The sequence below is a fragment of the Anopheles cruzii genome, chromosome 3 (genome assembly GCF_943734635.1).
Source record: "Anopheles cruzii chromosome 3, idAnoCruzAS_RS32_06, whole genome shotgun sequence".
Taxonomy (NCBI): Eukaryota; Metazoa; Arthropoda; class Insecta; order Diptera; family Culicidae; genus Anopheles; species Anopheles cruzii.
Genome location: NC_069145.1, coordinates 6,262,662 through 6,276,080, shown reverse-complemented (window position 1 = coordinate 6,276,080; position 13,419 = coordinate 6,262,662). Strand labels below are relative to the sequence as shown.

Here is a 13,419-nt window from a genome sequence, read left to right as displayed (position 1 = left end):
GACCGTACGGCCGCAAGGCCGTTTATGAATCCATGTTCAGTACCTCACATGGTGGCGATTAGGAAATAAAAGAACAACAATCGAAACGATCTATTGGCCTTTTGTTTTAGCTACGATTTCGTTAGATAATTGTGAAACCAGATCGCCGGAACACTGTCAAAGAACGCTCCTCGGACCGATTTTTCCTCTCTGTTGATCTTGCAAACGAATGCCTTTTGACAGCTGGCACTCAAACGATGACAGCTGTTTTTGCGTGCGTTTTTTGGTGTGTTTGTGTAATCACAAAGTCGGCAAAAGTGAAACTCAGCCTCACACTCATTAGAAACAGCGGAAACTGGTGATCTCGCAGCTCTGCACTTGCCTGCTTAGTTTGTTTTGTTTCTACACGGCCATCCCCTTGCCAGTGCTCGGTGAAGTGCTTCCGCTAGTACCGAAAAACGCTCCAAGAATCGACCAGCATGTCGCACCAAACGGGCATCAAGGGTTTGTGCTTAGGAAAAAAACAAGGGAAACACAATGAATCATGACCCCTTTTAAAGTGCTTGTCCATCATAACCCTGCAAAGGGGGTCATTGGGCCGGATGTTTCCTTTATCCTCCAATACGCATTGGCTAACTGGTGGGTGACGTAGAGAACTAATTTTTCTTCTTTCGCGATTGCAGCTAACGCGGAGCTGTTGAAGTTTTTTGGCAAATGCAAAGATGGCAAAACTCGCGTGCTGAAGGTGTCCATCGAAAACGGTACGTTATCGAGTGCCATCAACATTCGATGGTGATAAGCGAGCTCCACCCCTTTTTATCATCATCCCAATACCCCCTTTTTCCAGAGGAGCTTACGCTGGTGAGCCACAGCGATGTGAAGCGTGACTGGGAGAAGGACTACGATGCGTTAGTTAGGCCGCTGGTTGAGGAGAGCACACCGTGCTACATTCTCTATAGGTAGTAAATTGCCCTCAGCTATTACTGTTGACGTTCAGATTTGATAAGCTGTCCCATCTTTCGCCCCCCACACTAGGTTGGACTATAAAATTCCCACCGGGTACGCGTGGCTGCTGATGAGCTGGGTGCCCGAGTCGGCAACGGTGCGACAGAAAATGTTGTACGCCTCGACGAAGGCCACCCTAAAGCTCGAGTTCGGGTCGGGCCATATCAAGGAAGAGCTGAATGCTACGTCAAAGGAAGAAACGACACTTCAGGGCTATCAGAAACATCGTATTGATTCGAGCACACCGGCCCCCCTGACGAGCCGCGAGGAGGAGCTGGCGGAGATCCGCAAAACGGAAGTAAAGACGGATTTCGGTATCGATACCAAGCAGCAAACGCTCGGGGGCATCAATTGTCCCATTTCGGAGCCGACTGCCCAAGCGTTGCACGATATGCGCCGCGGGGGTTACAACTATCTGCAGTTTCGAATCGACCTCGAGGAGGAAAAAATCCATCTTGTAAAAGCGGCCAACATCGAGCTCACCGCACTGCCCGCACAGATCCCGACCGATCATGCCCGGTACCATTTGTACATTTTCAAGCACCACCACGAGGGCGCGTATCTGGAGAGTGTGGTGCTGATCTACTCGATGCCCGGGTACAGCTGCTCGATCCGCGAGCGCATGATGTACTCGAGCTGCAAGGGTCCGTTTACGGTGACGATCGAAAAGCACGGCATTGAGGTGGCAAAGAAGCTGGAAATCGATAGCGGCACCGAGCTGACGGAGGAATTCCTGCACGAGGAGCTGCACCCGCGCAAGCTCAACCTTCGGCCACAGTTTTCCAAACCGAAGGGGCCGCCCAGTCGCGGTGCCAAAAGACTGACCAAACCCCAGGCCGTCGAGTAAGGGACGGGTGCGCGGTATGGGAAACTCGTTCCACCGGAACAACGTAGCACGTTTTGGCGATTCTACAGTTCTAGGATGCCACCACCCTTGGCTAGGTCGCGGCCGATGAGCACCCATCGCCCCACCCTACCTTTTCATCGCATTTTACATCGCATCGTGGCAATACTACTACTTTATGTTTATGTTTGTTCGTTCGTGTGCAACGTAATTTATTGTACCTCTTTTCACACCCAGCACGCACATGTGCGGCGGCGGCGTGCGGCCAACAGTGTGGCCGAGGTTTGCTGTGTGCAATATGCAGTATCGGTAGTATTATTGTAGTTCAACAACAACAAAAAAACAAACTAAAGCAAAATCTATTACGTGAGAAGTGGCAGAGGCAGATAAATTGCATTTCTCGAAAACGAAATTAAACGATACCAAAAGTGACAGAATTTGGAGATTTTACGAGCAGTAGGCTTACCGGAACGGGCTTGCCAACGATACAACGATTTAGGGTAGGTCTGTCGCCTCGGATTACGTACAGGTTAACACATTACCTGTGTGCGGCGCCGGCCTGGCTGTGCGCTTGCAGGTGGCGTGCTTCACTTTGGCTATCACTATTATTTTCATGTGTAAAGGCTCAAACTAACCTATCAAATCAACATTAACGATCGAACTGAATAAAGTAATAATAATCTATTTTTCAAAAGAAAACCCTTCGATGGAATTATTCAAACGATGCAAAGGTTTGTTTACATTTGAGCTAACAGCAGCTGTCAGAACGATATTTACATCCGTTGGCGCGCAGAACGTATTGACGAAGTGATGCGCAACAGATTGATATTTTCATCCCCAAAATGAAAATGTCTGATGATTTTGAGGGATTTGCAAGCGGTAAGAGAAACGGTGCGGAATGCAGTTCCAACATGATTTAAACTGCTAATTTTTCGCAGGCAACGAAATATTACGAAAACACTTCGACCGTTGGGGTAAGCTCAGATTTGGCGTTGAAGTGTTGGACACACTGACCGATGGTGGAATCCCGAGGCGTGGAATAATTGAACTGGCCGGTGATCCGGGCGCGGGTAAAACTCAAATTGCACTAAAGCTCGCACTCAACGTCCAGCGCCAGGTGGATGACTGTTCCGTGGTGTACATTTCCACCGATCATGCGTTTCCATCCACGCGTTTTCTGCAGATGGAGCGCGAATACAAACGGCTCAATCATTCCGATGGCGCTGTGCAGAACCACAATTTCGCCGATCACATACTGGTGGAACGCGTGACTAATATGGTGAGTACGAGTACGAGTACCTTCATTTTGCCGCCGGTAAAAAATATAACTGTTTCCAGCCTACTCTGATGGCCTGCTTATTCGAACGTTTGCCACGTTTGCTAGAGCAAACTTTGGTCAGCCTACTAATTATCGACTCGATTACGACCCCGTTTCTGGACGAGGAAGATTATGTCGAGCGGGCGCAAATGTTTCGCACGATGGTACACGATCTGCACCGCTACCAGGAACGGTACAACATGGCCATCCTGGTCACCAACCAGGTACGCTGCGTGACCGAGTCTTGGACGTACGACGATCCGCAGACCCTTCCGGCGCTCGGGTTGGCGTGGGGCAGCTTGTTACACACTCGAATTCAGCTATCCCGCCTGACGAATAGCAACGACAAACGGTGTACGATCGTTTGCGGACCAACCACTAGGGCAGCGCACGGTTTCTTTCACATAAACAACTCGGGTCCGGCCGATGTGGTAAATCAATCGGACGACGATGGCTGATTTCTACAGCTCATAGATTCATAGATTCATCATAGATAGATCGATCTTTCTACGCACCCCGCAGAACATTGCCAATTTATTACCGTTTACGAAGGTCCGCCACGAGAGCCGGCCACGGTTACAAAGTGAGAGTGGGGCCACCTTCGGCGCCTAGGGAATGATTATTGTTGTTACTAACCTGCTGTCGTACACATCGATTACAACACGTTCGACGAAGTACTGAAGTATATAGTGGTAGTAGCAAGGATTTGTTAACAGCACGATACATAAACCTATTGGCTCAGCAATGGCCCTCTAACCGGCAGCCTAAAAAGTAGTCCTAAGTAGCGATAACATTCATTCTTGCCCCCGGGGAAGACTGCTTCCCGTTCGTCTATCGGGTGTACGGACACGACTGCTGTCACGGGATTCACTAGTGTGTTAGCTATTCTGCTCTGTTAACAGTCCCTAATCTAAACTAAGCATATTTTGCTACCGGTTCTTGGTTTTATGTATTTCCTTTTTTTTTGTTGCTTAAGTCTTTAAAATGTCCCGCACACGGCCCTCTGCGCTACGCTAGTCTCTGTAATCGTATGTTTTAAAACATGTTTCTCACTAGTTTTTGTTTGTCTTTCTTTGTTTACGAACGGTGGTGGGTAATGTCGTTTTAAAAACGTCGATATTTGATAACAACACGTTAGAGTTAGAGAGTGGGCAAGATGGGGATTAAGTGTAGCGAGTTTGTGTTATGCAAAGTAGTTGCGGTAGGATCGGAGAGCCTCTGCCTCTAGTAGATATCTGCGCAAAGTGACTTGCCACTTTCGGGATTGAAGTGTTTTGTTTTAGATTGTCTTAGTAGTAACCATTACACAGCTGATAGACACGAGTTTTAAATTTTCCTATTTTTTGCCACTTGGTTTGGCTTCCGTATTTACGTACTAACACTATTTACACATCACATTCGCAATACCCGATAGACATTGTTGTTGTTTTTCCCCTTTTACAATAAGAATAGCTGTAAATACCAGGCAAATGTGTGTAACCCGATTTCAAGAGTCGGTCGGTGAACTTTTACAGCAGCATATAGGTTTTCTTTTTTCCAACAAACACGACTTGGATGAATCGCGGCAAACATATTACGATGGATAACGAAGAGAAACACAATTCTTTGATAGGTATCATCATTAGCGAGTTGCTTGAACCCAGTTTAGGTAAAATACATTGTAAATAGCTTAAAATAGGTAGCACCTAAAAAATAGAACCGTTTTCTTTTGCCGCTGACGTGTATTCCGTCCGTTTGCGATTCATCAGAAGCGATCTGATTTGTGCCATTTATGTAGCATCATGTTTCAAGCTCCATTCCTCATTCAGGTGCGTCATCACACGTCTTCACTTCCCCCGGAAGCTTGCATAACAAAAAACGTTGTTTTGTTAAAAAAACAATTTAATCGATATGTGTAAAAACAAATTCGGCAAACACAAGTTAATTTATCACAGGCGTATCTTTTCTTCCGGAAAATATTCGTAGTCCCTTGACGGATGTCTGAAAAATGGTCGGTCGTGTTAGAAGTGAGGTACACATTTAGCAATATCGATACAAAATACGGTATAGAACTGTAATCGAAGATGGGAGGCCAAAAATACCGGAAACTCGTTGTGCTATAGATTGCCGACCTCAGGTCGGTAGTGGAAACAACGTTTGTACAGATTAAGCAGTATGAAACACACTTCGTTACAATCAACAGATTCCCGGTATTTTTGGTGCTGTGAAACTTTCTTACAAAATGAATGAAGTTAAATGTACTGCTACCATGCGGTGACACTCTGAGTGTGTCAACATCTAGGAACATATTGAAGAATCCCACCAAATGAAGTACCAGACGGATGGGACTAACTGAAAAAGACATCCTAATTTATTTTTTATTACTAACATTACACTAACATACAACTTTCATATCACGACAAATTGAATCAAATGCACGCCACGACTCCGTCGCCAAGTGTGCGCTTACGGAGCAACGTTAGCTCCCACTTCCGTAACACCTTATCCCAATTACTGCTATCCAAATCACCGCCACAAACACGCAGAAAGGAGTTTGGAAATGTAGATAGGAACGATTCGTACACAAAGTAAGTTAAAAGCAGTACCAATTCGCGCATCGTCCGCCGAATACCATAATGTCCCTGTTTGTTCCCTTTTTTTAGGTTGCAAATATTGACGAAATACTTTGATTCATGTTCTTTCGCCCACATCTGTATGCTTAACTTTTTGCCAATTTAAGAGGTAAATTGCACAAGGCATTCTCGCGCACAACAACTTTCATACAGTAAAATCCCCCCACAGGTCATCAACAATCAACTCAAGTTCGGTAAAATTGCGGAAAAAACAAAAGTGGCCAACAAGCCAAGGTAAGCAGTTGAATCATAAGCGCAAGATGTTTGTTTTGTTAAATCAAAGTTTGGCAAGCGACAAGTAATTAATCTAGGTAGAAGCAAAGAAACACACGATCCAAAAGGAACTAGGCAACCGAAACCGTTGGTTGAGTAACTGAAAATACACAGGAAAGACTATCGAAACGAAAAGCCGATATCGAAGGTTGCCGCCAACGATCTACTGAACCAGTAACGCATTCTATTCTATCCTGGCCGCTTCTTGCGCCACGTGCGCGCGCGACAGGCAGACAGGCAGGCCAGCTCTAATCTACCTAGTAGTTTAGCTTCACGCCGAATAGGTTAGGAATTGACTTTACCTTTTTCTTGGAACCATTCAGACAGTCTTTATACATATCCGAACGCAGGAAGCGCGAGTACGAGTCGCTCTTCATCAGATAAAACACGTGATCGGCCGCCACGTCGAAGCACCAGCGGCTCGGCTGCGCGGCACCCTCCTTCACCACCTCCCGGGCCAGCTCGAGCGATTTCGAGTCGATATTCACGGGGCAAGCGGCATCCGGGGCCAGGTACTCGTTCCAGATCGAGTGAGCCGCGTCCTTTATCTGCGACTGTGGTAGCGCCTTCATTTCCTGTATCGCTTCCCAGAACCTGAAACACGGAACAGATGGGCATGTAGATGGCAAACTCTCGCACGCGGCCGGCCGCAGGTGGGGTCATTACTTTAGGTTTTCACCACTAAACTCCTTGTCCAAAAACTTGGTAAACTGCTCGCGGCCCACCGGATCGTTGAGAAGCTCCCGCAGACTGAAGCCCCAGCGCTTGACCCGCTTCATCGGAATGTCCTTGCTGTACAAGGGAAAAGGAAACGGAACCGTTACCGAGTTTGTTTCAAGCGCAACGGAGCAGCAATAGGAGCAACCCCTTACCCAAGCTTCTCGGCGTCCCAAAATTCCGTGTTATCCGTGTGCCAAGGATTGGGATGCTCTGGCGGCGCAAGGAAGTAGTCAAACTCGCTGTACTGTTCGTAGTACGAAATGTACCTGGGAACAAGTGAAGATGACCCGCGTTACGTTACGGAACTGCCGCGAGGCCGCCACCAGGGCCGGAGAAGCACTTACGATTCGGCAACCTTCGACACCTTGATCGTGCGACGATCAAGTTTCTGCTTCAGCAGCGTTATCGTCTTCGTCATCGTTTCGGCCGGATTGCTGTGGGCGGCCGTACCGGCTGAGCCGGACCCGAGTGACGAGGCGCCCTTCCGGTACGCCTTCTTGATGTCCATCTCGGTCGTGTTGACGCAGCCCGGCATCGGCCGGTGCACGTCCCAGAACGCACGCTCCTGCGAGTCCAGCACCTTCCGTTCCAGCTTGTCCCGCTTTTTGTCCACCTTGCTCTGCGCCTCGGCCTGCATGAAAATGAACTCCCACTTGCGCGAAAACATCTTCTGCAGTTTGGCCAGATTCTCCGCCTCGTAGTCGGCCAGCTCGAGGCGCGTCTTGTTCTGCATCGTGCGCTTGCACAGATAGATGGCGTAGTCGGTGTTTTCCGGCTCCCAAAAGTTGGACGGCCAGAAGTACGGGGTCTGGAAGCGGTAGAACGTGCCGTCGTTCCGCACCGTCAGCTGGTGGTCGTCGATCGGAAACAGATACCCGTGCGAGGCCAGCAGGTGCGCCAGGTGGAGCGCTTCGCTGATGTCGTCCACCGTCAGGTTCGCCATGATCCACTGGATCAGATCGGCCCCGGTAAACACCGACGGCACCTTGCTCATGAAGGCCTTCACCGTGCGCACCGACACGCCGCTGCCCTCGGTCTGCATCCGCTCCACGATGGCCTCCATCTTTTTGTACACCAAAATGTTGGGCGCATCCTGGCCGGGCGGTACGGCATGGTGCTGCTGCTGCTGCTGCTGCTGTACGGCGTGGCTACTATTGACCACCGTACCTGCACTGAAGCTGACCACCGCTTGCGTCGGATTGCCGCCCCCGCTGGGGCCAGACTTCGGCGGAAGTCCTGCGCCGCCACTGCTGGAGCTGGAGTACATATTTTTCGCTAGTTTTTCCTTCTCTGTGTCCACGCTTTTCTTCGTGACCATCGTTCGCCGGGGAGACGGGTGGTTCGGAGACTAATTTCCGGATGGGGCTGTGGCTCACGATGCACTCGTTTGTACGTATCCTTTAGCACGGGACTTCTTTCCCTATCAGCTCACTCTCTCTCTCGTCCGGTTGCGCTCTTTCCAAACAGTCTCTTTCTCTCCCAGATCAAGGATGGCTGCCTTGGATGTGGGGCGCGTTTCGCCAAGATTAGCAAGTGAAAAACCATGAACTGCATACACCCTAAACGCGTGACCTTCAGGTGTTGCAAAAAGTAGTATTCCCACGCAGCACCCGCACCCGATATCACTTCCTGCCGACAGTGTGCCACGGTTTCTCCGGAGCTACGCCACTTCCGAGTAATGGCGAAAATAAGAGGATGCTAACGGCACTAGTACCAGCTGCTGCTCGGTGTGGTGGGTTGCTCGGTGGAATACGTACGTGGCGCAAAAACTCCTCCCCTCTATCGTTTCACACTATCACGTCCATTCGCCAAGTCGGGCATTTTCACGCTGTCCGTTTGGGCCAGTCTAAAAACAGCGCACCGCTCGGATTCAGTGCACACTGGATGGATGGAAAATTGGCACTTTTCACATCGCCTCAAGCCCGTCGCCAAGGATGCGAAAGGATGAGTGAGCTACGTTTGCTTTGCTCCTTTCCCGGAGCGCTAATGAGTGTGGCTGGTTAGGCGGCGCAATAAGACACAACGACAGAGAGCGAAGTGGGCGCGTTTTTGAGAGAAACCGATCCCGAACACGATGCGGGCCATATCCTGGCTATCCACACATATCCTGGCCTCGTGCACGAACTGACAGCGGCACGGTTTGCGCTCGCTTGCTGCTCGGACGGTTACTCTCGAGGAGAGCAAGGATTGCCTCGAAGCAATCCTTGCTGGCAATGTCAACCGAGCGTTACACACTTCATCTGGAGACCCTCCAGGGTCGCTTACTTAGACCGATTATTTGCAAAGGATGCATCTTTAAACGCTCTCCGCCTTTGATGGTCACCGTGGAGGGCTGTTGACGACGTACGCGGTTACGGAGCGTGAATTGGCCGACAAACCGTGAAACGTAAAATCGTAACGTCGCTAGCTATTTTTAATTTTGTACGCATCGCTGCGACGCTCTTTTCGCTATTAAAGTATTGTTTTCTAATTTAATCGGGCCTACTAACTAGTAATGAACATGCAAAACATTTCATAAAAACAGCGACGATTAGCAAAATTGCACCTTTCCCAAACATCTTCTCCAGTTTTTGTAGAGAAGTTGAAGGAAAAAAAATACAAAATTTATTCCCATTTGGAGAAACTTATCGATTTTGCAAATTATAGCATTGAATTATACAAGATCTTTGTTTAAATTTCAAAAAGAAATCGATGTTAATTCTAAAAAAATATATTAGTCATTGAATCACGTGTTGATCTTCTTCACTCAATGTTTGAATTGCTGTTTACAACGCCTCCATTAGCAACCATTCGTGTATTTGCTGTTAATAAAAATACTCCAACACTTGATTACCTCTCATTAATGATGTTCTCTAATCTTACCCACTTCATAGCGCGATGCTCGATAATGCTGGCTTTTCGCATACCATAATCGCACGCCTCAACGTGAACCATTATTCGTCGGCCACGTGATATGATGATAACCACCCGTGTTGCATCAGAGAATATTCGTTTTTATTCCCAAAAACAACTGTCTCCCATTCCCACTATCACTCGTACCACAACTCCCGTCGCACCGAGGCCAGCCCCGTGCGCTCGCGGATTAATTGCACAACTCCTTGTACCACTGTTTGCTGACGGTGCACTTCTGATTAACGCACGCTGGACAGCGCAGTAGAAACTTGGGACCGACCGGGACACTACTGGCAAGATGATTGCGCACCACGTCGGCCAGTGCTTCGATAAACAGCGGATGATCATTCGGTGCGGCAGCCCGGCCAATCTTCTCTGCGCCGACCTCGTGAGCCAGTTCCTGGCAGTACTCGATGTCGAGTTCGTGCAGCGTCTCGATATGTTCATTAACGAACGCGATCGGCACGAGGATAAAGTTCTTCTTGCCCTGCTTCACGTAGCCCTTGATGGCATCCTCGGTGAACGGTTCCAGCCACGGTAGGGGCCCCACTTTCGACTGCCACACGAGGCAGTACGGTTGGGACCATCCGAGCTCTTGCATCACGTTCTGAACGGTGGCCCCTACTTCCGACGGGTACGCATCACCCCTATTGACGGCCCGCAGTGGCAGCGAGTGTGCGGAGAAGAGCACCACCACATCCTTCCGCTTGTCGGCCGGAAACTTGTCCAGCTCCTTGCGAATGTTCTCGGCAAACGTTCGAGCTAGCAGCGGATGCGTTCCCCACCGATCGATGATGCTCCAACGCGCCTTCCCTAAGCTGGCCGATGGGTTGGCTTTGTAGTGCGTGAAGATGGCATTAAAGCTTGAACCGGATGTCGCGCAACTGTACTGCGGGTACTGTGAGAACAGTACGATCCGCTCCGGCTGATCGCGCTCCACCTCACGGAATGTGTCCTCGGTCAGTGGGTTTACGTACCGGAAGGCGACGTAGTGCTTATGAGGGGCCGTTTCGGGCGACACTTTGTCCAACTCCTTGCACATTAGCTCACCCTGCAAGTTGGTCCACTTTAGAATCGGCGAACCACCGCCAATTTCTGAGTACTTTTTCTGTACCTCCGGCGTGCGCCGCTTCGCAATCCACGGACCAAGTTTGCTGTAACCCGCGAGAAAGAATGCGCGTTCGAGAATGTTCTATTATTGACTCCGCAGAGGAGCGACTCTCCGGCCCCGGTGCCTTTTACCTTTGCACGGGCAACTGAATCATGTCACGATCGGTCATGATACGATGCAGGTAATCGTGTACCTGATCCGTGCTCTGTGGGCCTCCCATATTGAGCATCACCACCGCCGTCCGCGGTTTGCTTGCCACCGTACGCAGCTGAACGGAGAGTCCTGGTCCCGGGAACGAAGAAATCCAACGAAACAACCAGGCAACCCAACATCGATAAATATGAGCGACGACTGACTTGTTTGAATTGATCGGTCATCCGAACTCACCATTCCCTGTCGCCGTGAGCGGTGAAATACAGTTTCTCAGCAAGGAATGCATATTTGAAGCACTTTAGTTAGACGCACTTTCACTTCGTCAATCGTCAATGGGCAAATACCACTGCGAACAATCGCTGCGAAAGATTACTTTCGCCAGCGGGCACAATCAGCCGGTTCGAGAGTTTACGTTTTGCGTAATGTCAAAGTGACTGACCTAATGTCACGTCGCGGCACAACGGGAGAAAGTGGTAGTCAAAATTTATATCACACTGGCCGTTGTTCTGGAAATTGGGCCGATACTCGAAATTTTATTTTTGCCCCCTTTAATACAATATCTTTTAAGTGAATTGAATTGAATTTGAAAAAAGTGGTCTAATGACTGAACATAGACGATTAAAATGCTAACTCAAACAGATTGCTTCGAGTAAAGCGCTGTTTAAAATACTTTTTTTTTTATTTTTCCTTCACATACCGAAAACAGTACAGATTAAATACGATGTAAACAGTTACAGCAATAAGGAGAGAATGTGTCACGGTTTTTCAGCATAAATATGTTGGCACTTGGCAGACGATTTGATCTGAGATTAACATAGAATGTACGCGTTTCTTGTAGTTAAACGATGTAAAAAGAGTCACAATGGATCTGTGTTAAGCATTGCCAATGAGAGCACACAGAACACGCTTGTAGTCGCCGGATGTTTCGCTCTGTAATGAGGAATGAATGATCCTTTTAAAATATTTCTGTTGCATGATCTTATTTCGTCACTTTTCTACCCACCTTAACCGCGCTCAGAAGCGTTTTGTTGTACATCTGCTCGAACTCGTCCTTGATGTTCTGCAGGTCAATCTCCGCACGGCTGATGATGATACGGATCAGAGTTTTGTCATCAGTTCCCAGCCCGTCCATCGCCTGGAAGAGTTTTTTGGCGAAAAAGTGCGGTGCCATCTGGACGCATTCCACGATCGCACTCAGCGCATCGTAAAAATCTCCACTCAGCTCCGCCTTCAGTGCCTGCTCGATCGTTCTTCCGGTCAGCTTCTTGTACTCCTCGAACACGATCTCTAGCTGGTCAAAGCTGCAGTGGGCCAGAATTTTGTAGAACGCCGATTCGTCTGTCCCGAACTTTCCTTCGCCCGCATCGTACAACTGCTTCGCTTGCGCGACCGCCAGTTCCGGATCGACCGTACCGGGTGCTTCGCGTGTTCCGGTGATGATCAGTGTCAGCAGCCGCCGGAAGCTGCCGGACGTTTCCGAGCACACGTGTTCGGCCAACGGGCGATTGTACATCTCCTCGTACGCGTGCGCTATCTGATGCATTTGCTCGTTGTTTTGCGAGCACAGTACCTCGATTAGTGACTTCTCGTCCGTACCGATGCCATCCATCGCTTTGTACATCTGCTTGCACAAATACTGGACCGGTGGCAGCATCAGGCCGACGATCACGTCCTCGAACTTGCCGCTCAGCTCCGATTTCAGATCTTTCACTAGATCACGGCCCAACTCGTTTTTGAAAGCGGCCTGGATTACCTGGCGCTGGGCGTTGCTACGCGAGCACAGTATGTCGATGATCGCCTGCTCGTCCGTGCCGAAACCCTTCATCGCTTTCCGCAGTGCACCCGCATCTTCTGATGGGTTGAAATGTTCCACTGGAACAACGGTCGGAACAGGCTGCAAGCGATCCCAAATACCGCATTAGTAACACTATCAATTGGTAACTCTAGGATCGATGAATCATTTAATGCTTTCCCAGTAAGCACCAGTGCCGGTCATACAGTCGGGATTTCCCACTACACAGTGGCACAACACTGTATCACATCTGGCAAGAGTCGCTGTGCTGCAGTTCCTGATTGTGGAGCAAGAGAACCGCTCTTTTCGCTTTCTTTTAAAAATAGACATCTTACTCACCGTATAGTACCAAGACATGATACGATCAGCGATCGGTTTCCACTATCGGCCGACGAAAACGACAACAACCGGCGAGGAAATTCAACCCACAATAGGCAATGTAGTGCAAACTTGCGTCAGGTGATCCTCTAGCGTTGGTGAATCGGGGCGACTTTTTCGAGGTAACTTGATGGTCGTGACGTGTCCCAATGTAACAAGAGCCCCTACTTTAAGCTTCTTGATGCTCAACGATCCGCACTTCGCGACAAGATTTTTCTGACTGACTGTTTTTGCGAAATAAACTCGCCGAACCCGTTCCTGGCGCTCTCGGCCTCTCTCGTTTCAACAATGCTTGAGAGAGTGAATCCGAATTCGACTACTCGCGGAATAAACAAATTTTTG

The 13,419-nt window shown here is 49.0% G+C and overlaps 5 protein-coding genes across 5 annotated transcripts; 2 read left to right on the top strand and 3 right to left on the bottom strand.

Moving 5' to 3' along the window:
• The first annotated feature begins 346 nt into the window (after positions 1-346).
• On the top strand, positions 347-2,327 carry LOC128272654 (twinfilin). Its single transcript, XM_053010511.1, has 4 exons — positions 347-483; positions 663-740; positions 827-938; positions 1,015-2,327. The coding sequence occupies exons 1-4, from the start codon at positions 459-461 to the stop codon at positions 1,829-1,831; spliced, it is 1,032 nt and encodes a 343-aa protein (XP_052866471.1). The 5' UTR covers positions 347-458; the 3' UTR covers positions 1,832-2,327.
• A 343-nt stretch (positions 2,328-2,670) lies between these two features.
• On the top strand, positions 2,671-3,604 carry LOC128275399 (DNA repair protein XRCC3). Its single transcript, XM_053013882.1, has 3 exons — positions 2,671-2,707; positions 2,767-3,107; positions 3,167-3,604. The coding sequence occupies exons 1-3, from the start codon at positions 2,671-2,673 to the stop codon at positions 3,602-3,604; spliced, it is 816 nt and encodes a 271-aa protein (XP_052869842.1).
• A 1,367-nt stretch (positions 3,605-4,971) lies between these two features.
• LOC128273224 (regulator of G-protein signaling 7-like) lies at positions 4,972-8,069 on the bottom strand. Its single transcript, XM_053011159.1, has 5 exons — positions 7,096-8,069; positions 6,904-7,017; positions 6,698-6,823; positions 6,334-6,625; positions 4,972-5,126 (listed from the first exon to the last, which is right to left on the bottom strand). Exons 1-5 carry the CDS (start codon positions 8,067-8,069, stop codon positions 5,067-5,069), a joined length of 1,566 nt encoding a protein of 521 aa, XP_052867119.1. The 3' UTR covers positions 4,972-5,066.
• A 1,702-nt stretch (positions 8,070-9,771) lies between these two features.
• LOC128275398 (ferrochelatase, mitochondrial) lies at positions 9,772-11,193 on the bottom strand. Its single transcript, XM_053013881.1, has 3 exons — positions 11,142-11,193; positions 10,886-11,036; positions 9,772-10,797 (listed from the first exon to the last, which is right to left on the bottom strand). The coding sequence occupies exons 1-3, from the start codon at positions 11,191-11,193 to the stop codon at positions 9,834-9,836; spliced, it is 1,167 nt and encodes a 388-aa protein (XP_052869841.1). The 3' UTR covers positions 9,772-9,833.
• A 362-nt stretch (positions 11,194-11,555) lies between these two features.
• On the bottom strand, positions 11,556-13,286 carry LOC128275359 (annexin B10-like). The gene is made up of 3 exons (XM_053013836.1): positions 13,039-13,286; positions 11,911-12,801; positions 11,556-11,837 (listed from the first exon to the last, which is right to left on the bottom strand). The coding sequence occupies exons 1-3, from the start codon at positions 13,054-13,056 to the stop codon at positions 11,781-11,783; spliced, it is 966 nt and encodes a 321-aa protein (XP_052869796.1). The 5' UTR covers positions 13,057-13,286; the 3' UTR covers positions 11,556-11,780.
• Positions 13,287-13,419: the final 133 nt, after the last annotated feature.

Coding starts and splice junctions, on each gene's coding strand:
- LOC128275398 (XM_053013881.1), bottom strand. CDS start 11,193: ATGCATTCCTTGCTGAGAAACTGTATTTCACCGCTCACGGCGACAGGG. Junction 11,037..11,141: donor GCTCACGGCGACAGGGAATG/GTGAGTTCGGAT, acceptor TCCCGGGACCAG/GACTCTCCGTTCAGCTGCGT. Junction 10,798..10,885: donor ATTCAGTTGCCCGTGCAAAG/GTAAAAGGCACC, acceptor CGCGGGTTACAG/CAAACTTGGTCCGTGGATTG.
- LOC128275359 (XM_053013836.1), bottom strand. Junction 11,838..11,910: donor CGCTTCTGAGCGCGGTTAAG/GTGGGTAGAAAA, acceptor TCCTCATTACAG/AGCGAAACATCCGGCGACTA.
- LOC128275399 (XM_053013882.1), top strand. CDS start 2,671: ATGAAAATGTCTGATGATTTTGAGGGATTTGCAAGCG. Junction 2,708..2,766: donor TTTTGAGGGATTTGCAAGCG/GTAAGAGAAACG, acceptor AATTTTTCGCAG/GCAACGAAATATTACGAAAA. Junction 3,108..3,166: donor TGGAACGCGTGACTAATATG/GTGAGTACGAGT, acceptor AACTGTTTCCAG/CCTACTCTGATGGCCTGCTT.
- LOC128273224 (XM_053011159.1), bottom strand. CDS start 8,069: ATGGTCACGAAGAAAAGCGTGGACACAGAGAAGGAAAAACTAGCGAAA. Junction 6,824..6,903: donor TGGGACGCCGAGAAGCTTGG/GTAAGGGGTTGC, acceptor TCCCTTGTACAG/CAAGGACATTCCGATGAAGC. Junction 6,626..6,697: donor TTTAGTGGTGAAAACCTAAA/GTAATGACCCCA, acceptor TCCGTGTTTCAG/GTTCTGGGAAGCGATACAGG.
- LOC128272654 (XM_053010511.1), top strand. CDS start 459: ATGTCGCACCAAACGGGCATCAAGG. Junction 484..662: donor GCACCAAACGGGCATCAAGG/GTTTGTGCTTAG, acceptor TCGCGATTGCAG/CTAACGCGGAGCTGTTGAAG. Junction 939..1,014: donor CCGTGCTACATTCTCTATAG/GTAGTAAATTGC, acceptor CCCCCACACTAG/GTTGGACTATAAAATTCCCA.